Source organism: Salvelinus sp. IW2-2015, linkage group LG35, assembly GCF_002910315.2.
Source record: "Salvelinus sp. IW2-2015 linkage group LG35, ASM291031v2, whole genome shotgun sequence".
Lineage (NCBI taxonomy): Eukaryota > Metazoa > Chordata > Actinopteri > Salmoniformes > Salmonidae > Salvelinus > Salvelinus sp. IW2-2015.
Window position 1 is genome coordinate 8,688,946 of NC_036874.1, and position 23,541 is coordinate 8,712,486.

General features: G+C 43.1%; 1 protein-coding gene and 1 pseudogene across 1 annotated transcript in view; both read right to left on the reverse strand.

The window, feature by feature from the left end:
- The window catches only part of LOC111958991 (myotubularin-related protein 11-like), a 30,162-nt gene extending 13,508 nt beyond the window's left edge, over nucleotides 1–16,654 (reverse strand). Inside the window, 6 exon segments of the mRNA XM_070437360.1 lie at nucleotides 3,156–3,295; nucleotides 3,540–3,609; nucleotides 3,850–3,986; nucleotides 10,112–10,181; nucleotides 11,325–11,422; nucleotides 16,162–16,654. Coding sequence (XP_070293461.1) covers nucleotides 3,156–3,295; nucleotides 3,540–3,609; nucleotides 3,850–3,986; nucleotides 10,112–10,181; nucleotides 11,325–11,357 — 450 coding nt within the window. The 5' untranslated portion in view covers nucleotides 11,358–11,422; nucleotides 16,162–16,654.
- A 1,792-nt stretch (nucleotides 16,655–18,446) lies between these two features.
- The window catches only part of LOC111958670 (OTU domain-containing protein 7B-like), a 33,625-nt pseudogene continuing 28,530 nt past the window's right edge, over nucleotides 18,447–23,541 (reverse strand).

A 23,541-nucleotide genomic window follows, 5' to 3' on the forward strand; every position in this document is an offset into this window, starting at 1 on the left:
ACACGCAGCTGTGCGCCACAATGAGCAGCCTAATGACCTAGAGGCCGGAYAGGGAGCACATGACGGTACCCCCTCCCTAACGCGCGGCTCCAGCCGCAGGACGCTGACCTAAATGACGATCCCGGGGATCAGGAGCGAACCAGTCACCTCTACTGAGGTGCGGGAAACCTGTCAGTCTGGCTGAGACGCGAGAGCATGGCGACCTAGAGCGCCGGAGAYAGAGCATACGTGACGGTACACCTCCCCGGCGCGTTCGGCTCCAGCCGCAGGATGCCAACCAAAGGGACGATCCCGGGGATCAGGAGCGGACCGGTCACCCCTGCTGATGCGCGGGAACTTGTCGCCGGCTGGGACACGGGAACCTGACAGACTGGTGATCCGGCTGAGGCATGKGAGCCTGACGAGCCGGTGGAAGCAGGGGAGCCTGAGTTCATGTGAGTCTGATGACACACAGGTGCACGTAATGATGGTGACAGGTGTGCGCCATAATGAGCAGCCTGGTGACCTAGAGGCCGGAGAGGGAGCAGGTGACAGCAAGAAACAAAGCCTTTTTTCCCAACTTTTTCAAATCATAGTCACACACCTCATGTAGCTTAGCCCATAGGCCTATATGTTTTGAAAAGGTTTGTGCCAAATATCATCTTAAAATTAAGCACATTAATCCTCTTTACAAAGGGTGTAGAGCCTAACTGGCATACATAAGCAGCGCGTGAGTTTCAAGTTTGGGGAAGATCATTTTCACCATAAAAATGCACATTTATAATAAAATCATTACATGCATAATCACATTTGTGGTCTCTTTTGATAATGGTGTTTTCCCACTAATGGAACATTTGTGCTTATAGCCTACTGCCATGTTCACATTTCTGCGCTTCTAAATAATAGTTTATCAACATTTTAAGCTAAACGTTCTGATCTGTTGGATCTGTTGCATGTTCACATTTCTGCGCTTCTAAATAATAGTTTATCAACATTTTAAGCTAAACGTTCTGATCTGTTGCATCAGCCTCATTGCATAAAAAAGCTTTTTTTGATGCTAGTGGTGTCACGCCCTGACCGTAGAGAGCTTTTTATGTCTCTATTTTGGTTTGGTCAGGGTGTGATTTGGATGGGCATTCTATGTTCCTTTTTCTATGATTTGTATTTCTGTGTGTTTGGCCGGGTGTGGTTCTCAATCAGAGGCAGCTGTCTATCATTGTCTCTGATTGAGAACCATACTTAGGTTGCCTTTTCCCACCTGTATTTGTGCGTAGTTGTCTACGTGTAGTTGCCTGTCAGCACTCATTTTTGTATAGCGTCACGGTTCGTTTGTTATTTTGTTAGTTTGTTTAGTGTTCGTTCTTTAAAATAAAGAAGAATGTATGCATCCCACGCTGCGCCTTGGTCTCCTCCCTTTGACGACCGTGACAAGTGGTTGTATTAATTTGGGATCTATCGCATCCCACAACTGTGCAAGACTATGTTTGGAATATTTATTTCTCTCACAGAATAGGTCAACCTTTGTACTATGGGGGATAGTAGATTGACATAGGCTAATGCTTTTGCTGTTCGTTAGACATACTCATCTTGTTGGCTGACGAAACGCAAATGTGGACAGTTCTTCCAATATCTTCAATATGGAACTCGGAATTGGATAAGGACGCCCGCAGTTGCGTCCCCGATGTGTCTGTCTTCACTTGTAGCCTGTGAGGAAGATCCGATCGTGTGATGAGAGAAATATGAGTGAGAGGTGCTACGGAGCTCGCAGCACCCAGGGAGAAGGGGATTCMAATTATTATATTTAGCCCAAGAGCACAACGGCCACTGGCTGCAAAAGGCCTGGATTTCTTTAGAGGGCATTACGGCCACACAAAGGGGATGCCGCTGGGAAATTCGAGGCATTATCAAGTGCTTGTCAAATTGAATGAGAGACTGATGAAGTGTGTACAGCCTGAGCTGCACAAGCAGCCTGAGCTGCACAAGCAGTGCTCATGTCTTTCAAGCAACTTTTTTCAAATCATCATTAGAGTTGAGTCAGGTAGCCTTACAATAGAAAATTCTAAATATATAGCCCAACATTTGTAGAACAACTGAAGTTAAATGAATAACTCTAAATTAGGCATATAGGWGTACCAATTTCTTTGTTAACCACTCAACACAGAATAGCCGCATGTGCACACTCCCTCAAATCKTTTGGAGAAAATATCCTTTCTATTTTTTCCAGCTTTGTTCAATTGTATTCTTCATACTATAAATGAATATAAAATAATGGCACGGAATTCTAAGCAAATCTTGTCTGCTAAATGAACTAGCGTAGCCCACAGCCATATGGCATAGCCATTTCAGAACCTWACATAAGGACATACATGGATTTATTGCGAAGGTGTAGGCTATATTACATGGATTTATTAGACTTTATAAAATGTAGATGTTCCAAAAGTCTGTACCAGTGGCTTGTAGGCTATGTGTGGAAGCCAGGAGTTGCTTAATGTGTTTATGTTAATTAACAGTAAATTACCATAAAACCGGCAGTTATTTGCTTGACAATCKCCGGATGACAAAATTTCYTGACTTCCACAGCCCTACTGCAGAGCGCRCAGGACTTCAGACTGGGGTGAAGGTTCACCTTCCAACAGGACAACCACCCTAAGCACACAGCCAAGACAACACYTGAATAGCTTCGGGACAGTCTCTGAATGTCCTTGAGTGGCCCAGCCAGAGCCCGGACTTGAACCCGATCAAACATCTCTTGAGAGACCTGAAAATAGCTGTGCAGCGATGCTCCCCATCCAACCTGACAGAGCTTGAGAGGATCTGCAGAGAAGAATGGGAGAAACTCCTCAAATACAGGTGCCAAGCTTGTAGCGTCATACCCAAGAAGACCCGAGACTGTAATTGCTGCCAAAGGTGCTTCAACAAAGTACTGAGTAAAGGGTCTGAATACTTATGTAAATGTGATATTTCCATTTTAAAAACCTGGTTTTGCTTCGTCAATTCGGTGTATTGTGTGTAGATTGATGAGGAGTTTTAGAATAAGGCTGTAACGTAACAAACATTTAGAAAAAGTCAAGGGGTCTGAATACTTTCTGAATGCACTGTATACACGCCAGCACTCACACACGCATGCACACACACGCATGCACACACACACAAGCACACGCAGACACACGCACTACCTCCACAGCCTGTGTGTCGGGAGTGAGGCGGTCGAAGAGGAAGCAGAGAACACGCAGGTCCCGGCAGTACAACACCAGCTCCTCAGGAGTGAACTTCAGAGAGGAGCTAGCCGTCACCAGCTTGGTCCGGGATGGGCCCACTGCAGCACAGAGGTTACACAACCATCTTACAGTCAAAACCCACGTACACAGAACACAGTACACCACTGATGGTTCATAGCTACAGCTTCCTGTGTCAAGCCGAGTCTTGAATTGGGTTTAGGATATTACCACTGTTTATTATTTATATCATTCATCAGATTTTTTTTTACAAGTACATCTCGTGCCTCTCATAGAACAAAGGATTTTGGGAGCACTACAGCCTAGTAGTTGTAGAAGCCTTACCAGCTACAACCTTCTCAATGGAGGCCAGGGCCACATCATGATCCCCCAGGAGCACAGGGTCTGCGTTGTCCTACATACGGAGGGTTAGAGGGATGGTTCAAATATAGGTCAGTTTGTCTGATCAGGATTTTTTTACACCAATGAATGGATGGTCTGAAAACGTTCTATATGATGTTGTTGATTGTGATGATGATGATTACGCCCACAAGCCTTCTTCTAGCAATAATASGGCATCATTACTACTTTCCTACTARGATASCAGGTGAGCTGTCCTTCAACAYTCCATACTCAGAGCTAGTCCAGTACTCACGTCAGGTTTGGGGCTGTCCTGAGGCACAAAGGCCACTCTGAAGTGGGTACAGAAGAGAGTGCCAGACAGCCATCCACCCCCCTCCTTGGCAGTTAGCTTCTTCCTCACCAACACAGCCCTCTGCAGCACACACTCTCCTGGGGAACACAGATAGGGGGTTTAGGCTGGAGCTTACTGAATAGAATACAACAACTTTGTTCACAGAGTGTTTTAAATATGCTTGATATATATATATATAAAAAAATAAAATAAAAAGTTAACAATTTTAGAACATCATGAGAGTTTCATCGTCAAGACTGAGCATTCCAAGGTAAAGTGATACATTGTGCAAAATACCAGAATGATTGTGTGTTTMAGGGAAGGGAGATGGTAACGTTGAGTGTTATGTATAACATAAATGTGAATGAAAGTAAACTTCAGCATGGAGTTTATCAAGGGTCTGGGAGGTGCTATTTTCTCAGCTATGTCAGCCACTGAACGGTTGAGTCAGATGTAGTTGCCTGGCATCCGGGTCCAGCTTGGCATTCGCCTCATATTTCCGATCACATTGACATTTCACATAAACATAATAAAATACGGTGTGTGCAACGAATGTGATGACAGTTCTACTGTACATAACATTTAGCTATGTTGTAAATAACAGCCCTTACATATAAGACCTCTCTCATGTACTTTGATCCGCAATCACAATTCATCAGCTTGGGATAAACTCAAAATCACTGAAAGAGGGTTTCAGAAAAAGGTACTCAGACACTCATTTTCTCTCTAAAACGGCACTCAACATTCAACTCTCTGAATTAGTATCTATTTCTTTACCTTCATACAAATATTTTAGCTCAGTCTGTCTACGTATCTATCAGTCTGTATCAAAATGGCAGCTGCTAATGTCTCAGTAGAGAAGGACCAATTCTCCTGTCCGATCAGGTCTGGATCTACTGAAAGATCCAGTGACAACTGCCTGGGGACACAGCTACTGTAAGGACTGTATTGAGAGCTACTGGGATCAGGATGATGAGAAGGTGGTCTACAGCAGCCCCCAGTGCAGACTGACCTTTATCCCAAGGCATTTTCTAAACAGAAATACCATCCTGGCTGATCTGGTGGAGAAACTGAACAGAGAATTCCAAAGAGTTTCCTTTTATGCTAGACCCGGAGATATGCAGTGTGACGTCTGCTCGGGAAGAAACCGCAAAGCGGATATTTCCTGTCTGGTGTGTACGGCCAGCTACTGTAGGACTGCCCTCCAGCATCACGATGAATATTCTGCATCTAAGATGTACACGCTAGTAAAAGCCTTGCCAAAACTGCAGGAGAAGGTCTGCTCTCGTCATAACAAACTGCTGGACGAGTACTGCGAAGAACAGCAATGTTTCTGTTGTCTGCGTAGATGAACATAAAGGGCACGATACAGTCTCAGCTGAAGCAGAAAGGAGTGTGAAAGAGATTCCGGTGAAAATACGGTGGAAACATTCCAACTGAAGAGAAAAGAGAAGACATGGGAGATAGAACAGCTCAGAGAAGTCATGGCGTCACTCGAGAGCTCTGCACAGGCAGCAGCGGAGGACAGTGAGAGGACGTTTACTGAGCCGATCCACTCCATTGAGAGAAGGTGCTCTGAGGTGAAGGAGTCAATCAGAGCCCAGGAGAAGGCTMAAGTGAGTCGGGTTGAACTGCTCCTGAAGCGACTGGAGCAGGAGGTGGGTAAGCTCTGGATGAGAGAAGCTGAGCTGGAACAGCTCTCACAAAATATCAAATCTATTTCCTTCAGATGTACAAGGAACATTGTAACCCTGTCTCTGAAGATTTGCTGTGATTTTGGGGCGGTGAGGAAATCAGTCACTGAACTCAAGACAAAGTTGAAGAGCTACTAGAAGGGAGGGGTGGCGATAATACCATGGCAGTGAAAGATGTCCAAATACTAGTGCTACACAAACATATTTAAAGCAAGTGAGGAATCATTCCGTCATCGCAATTGTTGATATCAGTGCAAACATTGTCGCAAATACAAAAATCAGCATGATAACAGAGGCATGTCTGTGTCAATGAACTCATTTTCCTATTTAGATTCATGAACAGACCCCTGCCTTTTCTCACTGTGGTGTTTTGGCCTCAAAATGAAGCTGCCTGTATCAACGCCAGTCATATACTATTCCATCTCAGTCTCCAACTTTATCTCATCAATATACTGTACTTATGTATCCTCATTTCACGTCAGATGCATTTTCCAATCCAAATGGATGACTTCCCTTCTGGGCAGGGATGCATTGGTGCATATTTACAGAGACTTTTTTTTATGTCAATAAAACTTGCAACTTAACCTGCTCTTGTCTAGTACCATGGGATACAGGGCCAATATATTTTCCAGATTGATACAGCTTGGGCTCTACAGCTATCAATATTAGTCTATTACCATGTTATTACGCCATAAATGTGTTTAAATGCTTTGTTGGGAATGATGAATTTATGCAACATATTTTGAAATCTGTTTGTAATATTTAGTTCATGCTTGAAAATAAAAATGTGATTCCAGAACTCTAGAACAAAGCTTCCAAAAACAAGCCCATTCACCCATACAGCTCTCTCACATCTAAACACACTGAGCACACAGACACACCTTCTTTCACACAGCAGTGAGACAGCACATTTGTAATGCTCCCTCTCAGCAAAACAAAGCTTTTGCCAGCTAGACTTGGGTTTCCATGGCAACAGAGTCCAGGAGAGAGTAGAGGGGGAAAATTGCCTTTTTGTCTCTTGCAAGGGAAGTGTTGGGCCAGACACCATCATGGTGGAGAGAATGTTTTAATTGTTTTTAAGAACAATAAAAAAGGATTTGGTGGGTTGTCAACAGGGCTGAATTCCTTCAAAACTAATTTTAAGGAACAACTGAATTCCTTCAAAATAACGTTTAAGGAAAACAAAAAAGCAATAAGTCAAAAACATAACTGCACAAAACATGCCATTTTTGGTACAGCTCAACCTCCTCAGATTAGACCTCAACCTCGGTTAAGAGAAGATTTTCAGGGATACCGAATTGCATAAAAAGAGAATAACAAGAAATCTTAATTTAACACATCAAATGCTTGATTATCCTATAAGAAAGGGAAGTGTGGTTGTAATCACGGTCATCACAGCTAACACTCCAATACTTCGCCCATTGCGCAAGATTAACACCAAAGCCTGGCAAAAGCTACAAAGAAATCTTCAAAGGGTCCCTCAGCGAAGCCACAAGAGGTGGGGTGTGTGAGCTGAGGACTGGAATCAAGCAAGGCACTGTGATTAGGCTATGTTTACGCCGACTTCGGTCTCACGATGCCGGATCAAAGTCACAAACCCTCAGCACAAGTATTCCCTTTCTAAAGTCCCGGACATATAGCTACGAATTAAAGTCTTGAACCAGGCGCCCTATGGACAATTTAGGTTTTAAACACAAATGGGCCCTTGTTTCTAGGATTGCATGTTACTCTGTGGCCAATCAGGCTCAGTGGGATTTGCGTGCTCCTTTTAATGGCTCCCCGGGTGCAACAGTGCTGAAGACACTTCTCAGGCATTGTGGCTCACAGATGTGAGAGAGGGGATAGGAAGTGTCTGTTTCTGGTTTGAGTTCTGGACTGGAGAGTCTGCAGGTAGTTTACATTCCCACATCATGGGAAGCTGAGGATTGAGTCACTCAATACTCTGTATACAGTGAAGCTGTTTATGAGACGACACTGGTAATTTAACAGTTTAAACAGTTTTACTTTCGTCCCACAGCGTGCAGGCCCCATCCCCACCACACACACAACACTCAAGTGCCTTTGTCTCTCTCTCTTTCTAACCCTCTCTCTCACACAAAAACGCATGTACACACAGACTCACATATGCACTCAGACAAACACATGCACAGACACTTACATGCAAACACACATAAACACCTGAAAATCCCCACTGTGGCTATCTTTCTCTTTGTCATTGGTGTTCTGCCAGTGGATTGAACAACCTGAGAAATCGGGCCAGAGAGAACACAGCTGAATGTGATATGAACCAAATGCTCCATTTTCAATTTCATTTGTGTCCAACCACATTTGTTCTCCATTTTGTTCCTTTGTGTGTGCAGGGGAGACGTTTCTGGCCCTCTGCTAACCGATGGGAGAGAATAAGACAAACGGTTTTACCGGAGCAGTGTCATGAGACGTCTGATGAAACAACACACAGCTTTGTTTTCCTGAATTTACAGGACGTTTTGGGGAATAGAAATGTATTCCCATTCAAAATCCTATTTTCCCTAACCTAAATATAACCCTAACTTCAACCCCAAACTTAAGCCTAAAATAGCATTTTAACAAAATTCAGGACATGAAAAAAGTCCTGACTTTTCTAAATGTTTCTTGTTTTCCTACCTTGTCAGGACGTTCTGGTGACATTGTGGTCGTGATAATGTAGGAAAACATGTATACACATGCATACACACACAGAATGCACAGAGCTCTTCGCTACTTCTTTAGGTAGTTAGTGCGCTATCCAAATTGAGCTCATAAAGCATACAATTGTATATTCATCAGAGATATTGACCTGCTCTTCTCTTGTCACTCAGCAAGGCCAGCAGTGACAGTCCAATGCTTGACACCAACCCAAATCCAGTGTAACATAAGCGCATGGATCAGGGGATTGTGGTTATGCTCCGAGGAGGGTCCTGTTGTCACGCCCTGGCCTTGGTATTCTTTGTTTTCTTAATTATTTTGGTTAGGTCAGGGTGTGACATGGGGAATGTATGTGGTTTTTGTAGTGTCTAGGGTGGTTGTAAGGTTTAGGGGGTTTATTAGAGTAGTTGGGTTTATGTTTAGTATAGTAGTCTAGTTGTGTCTATGGTTGAGTGTAGGTATCTAGGAAAGTCTATGGTTGCCTGAATTGGGTCTCAATTAGAGACAGCTGGTTATTGTTGTCTCTGATTGGGAGCCATAGTTAAGGCAACCATAGGCTTTAGCTGTTTGTGGGGAATTGTCTATGTTGAACGTTTGTAGCCTGTTTGTGTGCACTACGTTTATAGCTTCACGGTCGTTTGTTGTTTTTGTATAGTTTGTAATAGTGTTTCGTTTCATGTTCATCTTCGTAGTAAAATAAAAGAAGATGGCTTATTTTCCACATGCTGCGTTTTGGTCCGTCTCTCCTCCACACGATCGTGACACCTGTCCTCTTGGCTTTGTCTGTGGATCTATAGTAGGCCCCTCACATTCAAAAAGGTACACAATCTATCTATCTATCCACCCATAGCTGTTTGCGCTGCCCTGACCCATTCACCCCCTGGAGCCCGTTCTGGTTTCCCCTGTCCTGTGTCTGAGTGTTATCTGAGAATGTGATGAATGGCACGCAGGGTTATATAGTATACAGTACACTGAGGCCTGGGACTGTTCTGACTGTCTGTGACATGCTGCAACGTGAGCCCTTTCACCCAGTTTGAAAGTCAGTTTCCAACATGAGAGAACTCCTTCGCAGAAACTATGACAGTGTTTCCCATTTGGATGAATCCTTTCTGCCTTAATGTGAGGCAGGTTTCCATGACCAGCTGTGTTTCAAATCTGCCATGACATAGAACATTTGTCAGAGAAAGGGAAGAAGAGGGATGTGAGAGCCGGAGAGAAAGAAAGAAAGACAGACGTGTCACAGTCACGCCATAACAAAAACAAAAACTCAGAATGGGAACACAGTGACCCTCAGACAGAGTGGGAGAGTCTGGAAAGAATGAGATAAAAACTGTTTCTGAACCAGACAGAAAAAGTGAATGAAGTGGGAAGTGAGGGAGGAGGGACGGGGAGGGCTGTGTCTAGGTCAGCGGTACAAGGTGGAAGTGAGAGCTGAAAGTGAAAGGGACAAGGAAACACACACACTGCTCCCACAGGGGTGCTGTGAATAACTGCTGATATGAAACGGTAGAGATTAGCGTGGCTCTGGAGGGGCCCTGGCCTGCCAACATTCCTGTTGGAAAGCTCATGCCGCGCGGCGTGCTGCTGAAACTGAGATTATGACCAGGGGCAGAGGCCTACAGCACTGCTCTCCACAGCACACAGACACACTGTTCTCACAGAGGCTACATTACAGTAGCTTAGCACTAGGATTTAGTAAGAAAACAGAGATACAGATGGGTGCAGTTTCAGAAGATGGACTTGCCTAAAGAGATGTGGCTGACGCTGTGTTTTCAGACCCACATGTTATGATATGCGTATAGCTACTGTATTTCTGACATGGAAATAGCATCATATTCATTAGCGCTCTGCAGTCTGGGTCTTACCTGGTAAGCAGCGCAGTCCAAACATATCTCTCCCCCGTGCGTTGACACCACTGTGACTCAGCATCCTCTCCTGCGGGGGGGAACAGAAAACAGCCTTGGTGTTATTACTGCAACCTTTTCAAAAATAATTAGAGAACAAACACTCATGTGATTTTGCTTCAACTCAAGATCTTCTTATTGACCACATTCCCCAACACCATAGCCAATTCCACAATGCTCCATGATGACTCTCAGTTTRCATGTTTTATTACTTGTTTTGCTCTGTACTGTATGATTTGATGCGGTCTCAAAGTACTCCAGGCTGTTCTGCTAGCGGCATAATCCAATCCCATAGAACCACAGGTTGCTATTACCGGACTACTGGCTAGCTGCTAGAACATATGGGCCCATTTAGGCTGAGCTCCCACCCCCCACAAAAMACCATTTACATAGGGTAGAAATCACACAATGCACAAGACATAGGCCTAGGCATTGAAAAAGGAACTGTTTGTTCTGGTAATGACCACTCAGGCGGTCCAGTATAGAAACATGGAGACTGCTTTGGACTGAGGTRAAAGTATACAATGAATCTTTATGGTACTGACTACTCACTCAGCAATTCTTCACTGCCTACAAGGCCGCTATTCACAATCATATTACATTTTTGCTCCAGTTTAGTCACATARTTCTTGGCTTGCGAACTAAAAACAACTTACTATAATGTGTGACAAATACTCTTAGGCTACTATAACTCTTGTGACACACACAATGTAGTGGTGAAGTGAACTGCGTGCTAACATGCTAATGAAAACGTATGGCACTCTTCTGGTTAACTTTAGATTGACAGTGGCTAAAACCTCACGAGAGCGTTAAAACAAAGATAACTTTTGCTCCATAAAATAGTTGTAAGTTCCACTCATTCATAGCGTAGCTGTTTGCCTTGTCTGTGAAACGCATATGCCCAACCGACCATATCAACAGAGGCCTAAACTCTAGAGCACTCCGCTAACATTAGCATGATGCTAGCATCATTTGGTTTTCAGCTTCTTTCCCATCATCAAATCACACAGCTTTTAAAWTCTTGCCTCAGAAAGCAAGTGCTAATTRTCAAGTGAAGTCATGTGGTTAATCAATTTTCCAAATTCATTGGCTGCAGTTAGTGTGAGAGAAACCCCAACCCCAAACTGCCAACCCCCCCTAAGAAAAACCTCAGAAATGGGCTAACAGTCCTTACTTTCTCAAAACAGAAGATGAAGTCCTGGGTCATACCAAGACATCCTGGACAGGGTTATTGTTCCAACAATTTTATTGACTCAATCCTCCTCCCAAGACCTGAGTTAGCAGAAGGGAATGGTGGAAAAACAAGCCTGTTTTTAAATTACAAGGGAGAACACTAAAACTTTACAGGGTTCTTGGTTTCTGCTCGCCAGCAGACCATTGTTCATGTTTGTTTTCATCTGGCTTTTCAAGTCATATGTTTATCCATTGTTTCAGCACCAATTCCCCATTTCTAACTAAAACATTCTGCATTCCTTGCTCTTTTTCGGAACTTATTTAGATCTTGTTTATTTTTTGAATAAAAATCTGAAACTCAGTTCCTTGTATCAACCAATATTAACAAACGCTGTGTCTGTGCCTCGGGGTTGTGTTATATTTCGAAAGTTCAGTAAACATATTTGGATTCCAACAGCAGAAATTCTCCAAACTGCTCCACCAGCTAAAACTACCGTACATTGGAGGCTGAGTAAGAATAGAGTGAAAGCCCATCAAATAAACTACAACAAAATGTGTCATAACAGGAAGAGAAACTGCAGGTATAGAACAAAGGTATAGAACAAGTCAGCAGGTAGATTAGATATTTTATTTATTTAACTAGGCAAGTCAGTTAAGAACAAATTCAAAATGACGGCCTAGGAACAGTGGGTTGTTCAGGGGCAGAACGACAGATTCTGACCTTGTCAGCTCGGGGATTCGAACTTGCAACCTTTCGGTTACTAGTCGAATGCTCTAACCACTAGGCTACCCTGCCGCCCCAATAGGAGAGAAGGGCAAGGTGAAGATGTCTAGACGAAAATGACTGGAACCCTAAATCGGTGAGGGAGAGGAAAAATCCCAAATTAGTCCTAAATCCAATACACRCCCCAAAATGAATAACCACATGTCCAGGCTCTGTTTCTGCTGATGCTTCACTCCTCGACTCTGCCTTAAGTATCTGGCTTCTGCGTGTGTACTACTCGATCAACTCTTTCCCTCCCTCCCTTTCTCCTCAGGGAGTGCAGCCAAGGCCCATTGCAGTTTCCATTGCTCATGGCTTCCCCTTGCTACTGCGACCAGACTTCTTCTGCAGAGGAGAACATACCTCCTCTGGCCTGAAATAGACCAAACTTACCGGAGGGAGGAAAGTGGCAGTCCAACACCACATAAACCTCACACTGTAGGGTTGAACAACGTCCCTCGCCAACAAGCACAACAAGGGGCCTGTGTGTATCTCAGGTAGTTACATTTTTACTAGTTAGATCATTAAAACACACTGTTTTAACATGTGGTGCTGCTGTAGAGGGAGGTTAGCCTGTTGGTTTATGTGGTATTGTCAATTTCCTCACATCAATAAGCAGGTTTGTGGCATTGTCGTAGGGGCTCCAAAAATATAAACAAGGATGTGGGGTCTTTTCTCTAAACATGGATTTACTTTGAAGTGTTTTACCTCTTGCCCCATTTGGAGCAACTCCTGAAACATAAACCAGACAAAAGTCGTCCTGAAACCCAAAACCGTTTCTGTCTAGCCGTGAGTCGTGGCTTTGCTTTAATGCTGCCTCTTTCTTTTGCTTTCAAGGAGCATCTACGACAGTGTAATACATTTCCTACAACAGAAATAGTCACATCAAACACTTTATTATACAGAGAGAACAAAACCCCAACGACAAAACAATGAAAGAGATCCCACACTGTAAAAGACTACTGAGAATTCCACCTCGGAATGTGCAAAAAACAAGGAAGGAAAGTGATTTAAACATATAGGAGAAAATATGAATGTTTTAATGAATCGTGAATTCATATACCATTATCCACTTGCCCTGCTTAAAATGCTGCTTTGAACCACTAGCTTACTCCACAGCCTGCAGAAGCAGTACTATAACTCTCCCTATGGAATCTAATGTGCCTACTACTCTCCATATAAATGAAGGTAGAGGGACTATTTATAGGCATTACTATGGTGTCTTGGCCTTATATCATTACAACGACCTCAGTATAGACGTGGTCTGCAACAAACACTCATTAACTGCCCTTAACGATAGTCCAAATTAGTTGTTGTTCATGGTGAGACATTTTGCATTCTAATCCTCTTCTGTATCCCTCTCCATTCAACTGTATACTCAGTGATGCACTCGCTGTGAAAGTAAGGTTCAAAGTTAAATCAGAGTGGCACGTGTGTGTCAGAGGGTGTATCTGGCGATACGTATTTCAAGCTTCTATTTGTCACTGTGCATGTGTCAGTACGTAGCTTAAGTATGTCTATTTGTAGACTGTAAAAACAGGACAAGTTTCAATAACTCATGTTTTAAATGTGCTTCTTGTTTAACAAAAATGTGTGACTCTAGCAACTCATAAACATACAACTCCCACATTGGGTGTTGCCCAAAACAATCTAGACACTTGAAATGGACAGAAATAGGCTACTATCCTTATTTCACGCTTTCCCTAGGGGATAGCAGTATCGGTTAATAATCACCCAATGTACGATCAATAKACCCTTGAAAACAAGCCTACATCTTGTTTACTAATGAGAGACGGCATTGTTTTGTTCAGTTTCCGCATGGGAAGCACCGCCAGTTCCATAGCTTGTTTCAGGATCGGAGGTCTTGGCCCTATGGGACTGGGTGTGTGAATACCATTTTGGCTCTCTTTTATGAGCCCTCCTGGGTCTCCAGCCACTCTGAATAGAGCTGAGCCCGCCTCTTACATTTTCACTACTGTGGCAGTTGCATTGTGTTGTGTGGCTGACTGACTGCTTCCAGATTCCAGCCCATAGACTTATGTTCTAGCTAGCTGAGGAGCCAGCATGTGAACAATTCAGGGGAGGGGAAAGACAGAGTGGGAAAACAACAAGCCTGGACTGTAATTATGAAAAGTAACATGCAAACCTCCTTATAACCCAATCAGTCTGCATGTGATGTGAAATGGATGGCAGAACTTTTCTTAACCTTATGTAATTTCTCAATGGTAACTAATTTGGTATTACTGTAAATAGCCTACATACACAAGAATTACAACACTATTCCACAAATGTAATTTAGTTCAGTATTGGGGTGCTGTAGCCTACTTATTAAATACAAAATGAGAGCGACAAAGGTTTCAGATCCATAGACAACTCATTCCTAATTTCTATTCAGTGCGTTTCTAAACCTCAACACGTTAGTGGAAGTGAAACCAGAGTGTGTAGGTGTATAATATTCAGGACATCACCATATGTTTCRCTACAGCCACATTGCAAACTTTTATTTAAGATGGCTAAAATAAACTGCCGTCTCTGTTAGGCACTTATATTCATAATCAAATTCAAAACCTCCTGCTCCTCAGGCTGTCGTTTCCATGGCAACGGTCAGATGTTGCACTAACCACCCCCACTCCACATGTGAGCAGAAATGCCTGAGGGTGGAGTTGAGGCATCTGTTATCGTTTCCCCCTGCGGCTTCTCAAAATAACCATGGAGGAAGAGCTAAGCAGCACAGGGCGCACGAGCATAAAATTGAAAATTCGAAAGAAATATCTAGGCTATGACATAAACCATCAATGTAATAAGCAGTCCACCAATTTTCCCCAAGGTTCTTCGATTTAGATTGGTTTTAATTGTATTGGGCTTATAGACATGTCCCTCGCCCCGAATGTGCTCACATACACAGTCTTCCATGTAATGATGTCCAAAACTCTTGTCTCTCTTGTAAAGGAGGCAGCAATGCAGATTTACAAAGACTTTTCCAAAGATGGGCATGACAAAGCATGTTGACTGACATACTGTAGGTAAAAGGTTGATCCCTTTGTGGTGGTATAACAGAGTTGAAGGCATCAACAGTGTAGACAGACCCATCCAGAGCTACACCACTGTTCTGTGCAACAACAAAACATTCAAGGCCACAACACATGATGAAAGATCTCAGAAATAAACCTGAATGTTAAGAAACCACAGGTCTCTCTGCGGTTCATATATATATATGCGCCTTTAGTGATAAACTGTGTGATGGTAGCAGCTTCCTGGATGATTGCTTCCTGGCCACCCAAGCTCAGAATCACATGAGGTGCTGCTGAAGAGTAGTTTGGAGTGGTTTTAAAAAAAAACTGGCATCTCTCTATGCATGATGATCCAAGGTCTTGAATATGTAGGCTAATCCCACTTGACGAAGTCAATTCATATTCCCACATTTCATTCTTGTCATATAATACTGTACAGTATGCAACTGTACACTATGTGCCTGTAGTGTTTAAGTTTTGGTTTAGTCCTCCATCAGCTCCAAAATGTTATTTTTTTTCTCTAAATACATATGAACCATATGGGCATTCATAGCACATGCCATCATTTGGTATGGATAATAATTCATACAATCCAAGCAGGAAAAATTCATCAGTGCACACGTGCTGCCTGCCTCTTTACCGTATAGAAACATTGTACATAAAACAAAGAATGCTACGATGAGCAGCTTGTATTTGTTGCTATACAAAAGGAAAACAACCCCCTCAGTCCCAGACAGTAAGAACAAAAGGCCTTCAGTCTGTCTGTGGAATGTAGGTTATCAAACCATTAAACCGTTTCCACAAGTAATACGTCTTAAAATGTTTCATAGAATTCGATACAATGTGTCCAACTAATTCGACAATGTAACTAACCATTCTGAACACAGCAAAATATCTAGGTGGAATCTACACTCTACATCTGTGTATATAGTCCACCAATGATGGAAGAAAGTATTTCAGTTTATTATTCTCATTGGTACCGAAAAAGTTCAGCCAGGGCAAGCTACCTTTCAGAATATGAAGAAAATAAAACAGAATATTAAAACATTGCGTCGAAAGCCTACCTTTATATCTGGAACCATTTGTCTCACTTTGAACGTGGTTTTGGATCCCGTTAACATTTTGACGTCCAATATCCAACTCTCCCGGCACGAACTACAGAAAGTAAGCTATCAGACTTTAGTTCATTTACATTTTTCCGATGGCGAGAAGAAAAAATGCCTTTAATCGCTCCATGTCTTTTTCAGGAAAACATAAGAAACGGTCCACTTTCTTCGAATGTCAGCGAGACCATGCATCACCGGTTTCGAGAACAGAGGTGGTCTCTGAATTAGAAACTAATTTCGTTTCTTTCACGTTTATCATTGCCGAAAGCATCCATGTATGTATGCTACTGTGTAGAGCACGCCCCGCATAAATGTACCGCCTGTCAGGAATATTTGCTTATAGTTGTCAGTCACTGGTATGGGAAAGAATTGTATACCTCTCTCTGCTTGTCCCTTTTGCGTTCCATTTGTTGTTTCCCTCGCCATAGTTAAAATGACACACACCAGTGAAAAAAGCAAGTGCAGTAGAGCCTCTTAAAGGGCCAGAAGTGTAAAAAGCATCTAATAGGAATCCTTTTTTTTTTAACCAGTAGTGTGTTCTTCACTAATGGTCCTGCAAATTAAGCCACAAGGTGTGCATGTTCCGTTCCATCCTGCACTACACCTTATTCAGGTAATTAAGGTATTGGTTAGTTGAATGTGTCAAGAACACTGGGACTAAAGCAGTTCAGTTCTTCAGGACTATGAAGAACGCTGTGGTGACATTTTGAATTTGGGGTTTAGGAAAGGTGACCGTATGTAGAGCTTTTGAAGTAAGCCTAGTTTTATGGAAATATTGATGGTTCAAATGGGCCAGTTAATAGGTTGTTGAATACAGGCCTATACACAGATGCACAGATATTTCTAAATACAAGTGTTTTGCCTCCAATGCTAATATGTCATTTGTAATTGACAAACTGATTCGCTGAAATTAGAACTTTCGAAAACCACCTGAGGCTCAGAAATAAAAACGTGATATCTTAGACTATCAGTCTCATATAGATACTTATCAGCCGCATGATACCATTTTACAGGATCATACATGCTTATAAAATAGTTGTAAATCATTATACCCATGTTACTAATGCAGAATGAGTTGGATGCTGCATTTGTAGTATTCTGTAAAATGGCATTGTCACTAAGTGTTCAACTTCTCGCCTACCTTGAGAATTTCAAACAAGAATGGAAGCAACGATGTAAACATAAGAAAATGCCATGAGGATGACTAAGCTTAAAGAGCACAGAAGCAATATTTCAAAATCTACATAAATTACCAGTAGTTTCAACCAGCATACAACTACATACAAAATAAAAGCCCTAAAAAAAAGGTACACATTTGTAGGCGTTAGTCTTATTAATCTTAACAAAGGCAAGTGATGGATGAGTGATACAGTACCTGCAGTTGATCCTTTGATAAATGATGAGCGTCTGAGGAATGGCTGCTCTGTCATCGGAACTGACAATGTAGAAAGGTAGTACTGCAGTAATGCAGACAGATGCTATTGGAAGAATATTCCAGTGGGAATGTACTGCATAAATTCCATTCGATGAGCAAATAGAAATTCTAAATGGATGAAMTACAGTCTGTCCCTCCTAACAGACAGGTGGGGAGACCGTGTCCTTGTGAACGAGCTATAAATCCAAATCTCGTTCTACCACATGGGACCCTATTCAATATTAAATAAGGGTCTCCAATTTCTCTAATACATAGAACAGCTTCAGACAGTGTCGGCTGCCTCATCTGGGTGAAAGTTTACGTCTGTAACAAGTTGTTTCTAATATGTAAAAACAGCTTTTGCTGGTTAAGTCTCTCTTGCTTGGTTGATTTGAGTGTTTCAACACAGTTGATAATTGGACAATATAATCCAATAGTTTTGAACATTTATATCCACTGGCTGGCATCAGATGTAGATGAATCGATGTACAAATTGTTAGAGTCAATGTAATCTCAGTTAACCCAGAACTAAAATCTGGTGTCATTTGGTCAGATGATCGATAAATGTACTGGACTATGGCACCATTTATGTTTACGTCGTCTGGCCACGAAAGATTAGAAATCAATGGTGTCACAATTACATCATCCTTAGATCAAGATAATACCAATTCTCACCTTTCATCCAACATTATTGTACATCCAATGAGCACATTGAAAAACAGACAATCCCTTTTCTGTACATCTCTGGAATACCTACCATACATTTGTAACCCCCCCCCCCCAAAAAAACAGTCAGAAACGGAGTAAAACTTTTGGGATTGCCATCATGTTGTTGAAATACAATGAGAATTTATTCAAACAGTGCAACATTTTTTTTTGTAAAAATTAAAATCAGATGTTCTTTCCATCCAGATTGCACTGTCACAGCCTCTCCTCTCCAAACATAAAAAGATGAAGATAAAAAAAACAGGTCAGAAAACCAGGACTGCCCAAATCAGCTCAAAATAATGCACAAATTTGGTTAAATGGATAGTCATTTACATGCAACAGTTCCAGTCCCATGCAACTAAAGTATCCCAGGTTCATGTTGCTGATGACTATTCTGTCCCATAGAAATGAGAGAAAATGTACAATATAAAAATAATGGGTCAGTTACTTAGTATTACAAATTCAAAGCCATCTTATTCCGAGAGAGGGATTGCAGCAAGAGCATAGGTTGAAAACACCAACAATCAAGTATTGAATCATTGCTGTAATGTGTTAGCATTGCATGGATTGGTGGTGAGATTTTTTTTTTTAAATGAACACTTAAAATTCAAATAAAAACAAACAAATAAAAGCCAGTCTGCTTGACACGTAAGAAAGAACATACTAAAAGTTCAACTAAACATTCCAAAAGGAAGCTTCTGAAAAAAATAATAATCTCACTATAAATATATATTCTCAAATCATATCGTCAGGTCAGCAAGGAGGAAACTAGTTTGCTAATGAGAAACCTTTGAGTTTAGGAGGCTCTTTTGTGATCAACCTTGACAACCAAACTGTCCATTTTGGTGAATACTGACTCCTCCATACACCCAGGCTATTACAAGCTTATCTTCCACTAATTTTAGCATCCGTCAATATAGATTATCTTTAAAAACATTGTAAAACATTGGGTTTACAAAAATAACTTGAACATATACAACCTCACTGTCATTTGTTTTTTATACAAAAATGTTTGCAGTCTAAGTCAAATGTTCAAGATGTTGTCTGTAAGCCATCCAATTCTTWAAAAAAAAAATTGTTGTTGATGTAAGCAAATATTATTACATTGGAAGGAGAGGAGAAAGCTCGCATACACCCATTTCTTAGTTAGCCATCATCTTTTCATTAAAGATGACCTGTTGTTTGTGCCTTATGAGCTGCAATTTTTTGTTGCAAAATGGTTTCATACAGCGTAAGCGCACAAACACACGCACACACCCCACGTCACACAGAAATATTGTTTGGGATATAGCTTAATGGTTTTGTGGGGAATGGTTGGTTCCAATTCAAGATGCACATGCCACCTCGAAGTCATGGAGCATTCCCTTGAAGGGTGACTATTTTGAGCCGCATGTTTGAACTACCTCTCAAAAGASAAATGTTACTTAAGAGAGAGAAGAGTCCCTCATACCCTTGGCAAAAAATTTTTTTTTTTTTTATAAACTCAAATCTTAGTACCCTTAAATTGTTCTCTTTTGTATTTTTGGTTAAGTAGGGCATGGAAACTTCCAGGAACATTGAATACAAATACAAGAGCGCCATCCATTGGGTAAGGCAGTGAATTGCATACAGATATTCTCTCCCTATTGTGCTTCAAGTGAAAAGAGTTTATAGAGTCAGGAAGATTGGTCTTCCTCATGATTCTACATGGCTCATTGGTAATAACACGGCTTGGACGAGAAAGTGTTAATACATTGGTGATGAGAAAAACAAATATATTCCTAATCTGCAAATCATTGAGTGTAACACGAGACCAAAACGGTATCTAAAAAATGTGATATGTTCCAAACTCCAGAATTATTATTTATATATATATATTTTTTACATTTGATCTCTAAATCACTTTGTTATGATCTTCGAACAATGACTCCATGTCTGGGTGCAAAATGAAAATAATTAAAAACAGGGGCTTTACACTGAGTAGGGTACAAAAATACCAGAAGAGAAACTGCAGCAAAAACGAGTATTGTACACCTGATGCACATTTTGTAAAACATACAAACAAGATTGTAATGCCACAAGGACAAGAGACTGAAAAAGGCAACTAGGAAATAGAGTTAAACCACAACACTGGCACCAAAAAGCTGTTCCCATGGTAACTGAATCCTTAGAGAAGGGGTTCTAGCCCATGCATCTGCCCTCCTGCAAGTAGAGGTGGCAGTGTCTACAGTTCTGACATGACCTAAGGACAACATAACAGTCAGATACCTTCAAAACGGTAACAAAATATCTACGGACATTAGGAAAGTGCTTGAATTTGTGCAGAAAGAGGTTAAGCGACAGGTGTCAGTCACTTGTTTGGAATCAACACAATGCCTTCAATTAGGACTTGAAGGGGAGTTGGGTTAAACAATCCAACTTGTTTTTAATCGTATCAATGGGGTGTCCATGTCAGGAATTTGGGGTTTGCCATAAGTAGGTATTCATGAAAAGTTTTGAATATTTAGGCTAAAGTAACACAGCCCTATGGACAAGATTCCATAAAATACCTGTTACCTTTCTCAGCCACAAGAGAAGCAGAGACTAATTGACAGTTACAATGTTACAATGGACAGTGTCTTTTTCAACCAAAATGTGAACGTTCATCAGTTTAGCATGTACTGATTACCTTGAGGTCTTGAGCTGAACATGCGAGGGGAGTTGGTTTTGAATGCCGGTTTAGTAGTGTTGGATGACCCTAAACGTACCAGCATATTATTGAAATGCCTCATTTTCATGATGGATATAAAATGACAAAAACAAGCCAGGAACAGTAAGATTCTAGCAACCTTACTAAAAACTGTATATTAGCCATTCGGGAATATCTACCACAGTACTCCGCCATGTATGTTCTATAATTGATACTGGGAGACATCTAAAAATGGTAGAAGTTTAAAAATGTACTTGACTGACATCTGGACATAGTGGTGAATTTAGATTGGATGGCTACTTTGCCATAAAAGGCATCTTAAGGGTGGATAGGGCTATCTGTTTGCCTGTTTATATTTGAGATGAACTTGTATAGAGGGGGTCTGTTGCATTCTGGAATGTTAGCAGCACCATTGAAGCCCACAGAACAGCAACTACTGTAACATAATACTGTAGTTTCAATTTGCATTACAAGAGCGAGGACCAACGCAAAAGAAACCCAACTACTCATCAGGAAAGAGCACGGTTCATTCCCAAGTCATACATGAGCACCCGGTAACAGTAATGTCTTAGGCTAGTTCGTCTGCATACATCTCTAACCCTCTGGTTGAATAGACAAGACATCGAAGGGCTGATTCATATGTTAATATACCACCAATATACAGGGCCAAATATAGGTCGTCTCCACATATGGAGAAGCGTGATAATCAAGAAGTTTCTGGTTGTGCTCGTGCAGTGTTAGTTTGTGTGTGTAATGTGAATGTCAGTGTGCGTGTATCGCCTGCCGTATACATTCTCTCCACCAGGAGGAGACAGTTGCAAGGCGACAAAGTGGAGGAGAGCCTGCAGTTCTCTCACACACACACACACTGCATAAGAGCCACAGCAAATGTAAGAGATGTGCACAGTCCTATTGTCTAACGCTCGCCGCAGCGGCCGCCAGCCACAGCCCCCTTCTCTCCAGTCTCTGAAGTCACTGTACTGATCCTGTTCAGGACGCTCTCAACACACAGTGTTGCCTTTAGAGAAGGACGTGATGCGATGAGAGGGCCAGGCTCTGTATCGTCCTATAGCAAGAAACCTCATCCATCAGTTTCCTTGTGGTTGGTGGCCACAAAGCCAGTTCTGGTCAGTCCATCTGTTCAGAACCTGTGGATGGCTGGCTCCGTCTCCCTCTTCAGCTCCTCTCGGTAGCAGCAGGAGCAGTAGTTGCCCGTCTCGGGGTGTCCGTAGTAGTTGCAGCTGGGCGTCCGGCAGCGGCTGGACAGGCCTCCGGCGCTGCCCAGGGAGTAGTGCCTGACCGGGAGAGGCCCGCTGCGAGGAACATCCAGGCCCGAGCGCACGTCCCGGAATCCGTTAGTGTAGCCCCCGCCTACAGGCTCTGAGGTGGGGTAGTCTGGAGGGTCGTGCTCGGGGAGGTATGAGGGTGCGAAAGAGGGGATGAGGCGAAAGGGGCTGAGGGGTACCGGTGCCTGCGGGGGGTGGTACTGGGGGTGAGGGGGGCCCTGCGCCATGGGGCAGTGGCGGGGGAGGGTGGCGTAGGAGGGCAGACCGGGATAAGACGAGGCTGGGGAGCCGCCTGCAAGCTGGCGCCGCGTCTCCATGTAGCCGTGCATGTGTGGGTGCTGAGTGAGCGAGGCCGGGGAGGGGGGCTGGTCCATGAAGTTTGGCCGGGGGATGGGCACCACGCCGGAGTAGAGTGAGGGGTTGAATGAGGACGACTTGAGGTTGCTGAAGTTGGGCGGTGAGCTCTCAGCCGGCTCCTCTTTCGGTTCATAGGTGCGGTAGCCCACCTCTGTACCTGCCGTTGCCTCCTTCTTGGGCTGCTGGACGCCGTTGGTGCTTCCTTTCCGCTCTGCCTCTCGCCGCTGCTGCTCCTGCTCTACCCGGAAGCGCTCTTCAGCGTCAGACAGATAGCGCTGGATCATCTCCTCCTGGAAGGGCTGGCGGTTGCTGGTGGTGAGCAGGCCAGCGAAGATGAACTTCCTCTCGCCCTGCATGGCCGCCCGCAGGATGCCCAGGCTCGCCTTCACGTCGGCACTGTACTTATACGGGTCACTCTCGCTGCTGCCGCCGCCCGTGCCATTCTGACGCTCACTTCCCGACGACGGCGAGCACTTCCCAGAGTCCTCAGAGGCGTGGCCCGAAGGCGAGCTGTCCTTGCTGCCCTTCCGCCCCCTCAGCGAACCTTTCTTCTCTGTGCCCTCCTGCTTGGCCCCGCCGCCTCCTGCATTCTTCCCCGTCATCAGCCCGCCCACGTTCTTTTTAAGCTTGCTGCCCAGGCTCTTGCCGAAGCTGCCCAGCTTGTTGGCCACAGAGTCAGCCCTCTTCTTGTCTTTGTCTTTCTCCTTCTTGGGCTTTTCCTTTCCCCCCATACCCGTCGTCAATGTTGCCGAGCTGTTACTGGACGAGCTGGAGGAAGAGGAGCTGTTCTTAGTCGACACACCTCCACCTGCGCTGGCCGCCCCTGCTGTCGTTATTGCATCACCGTTGGAGCTGCTGCTGACCGACTCCTTGTCGGATTCTCCTGAGTCGGGAGGGGTGCGGGC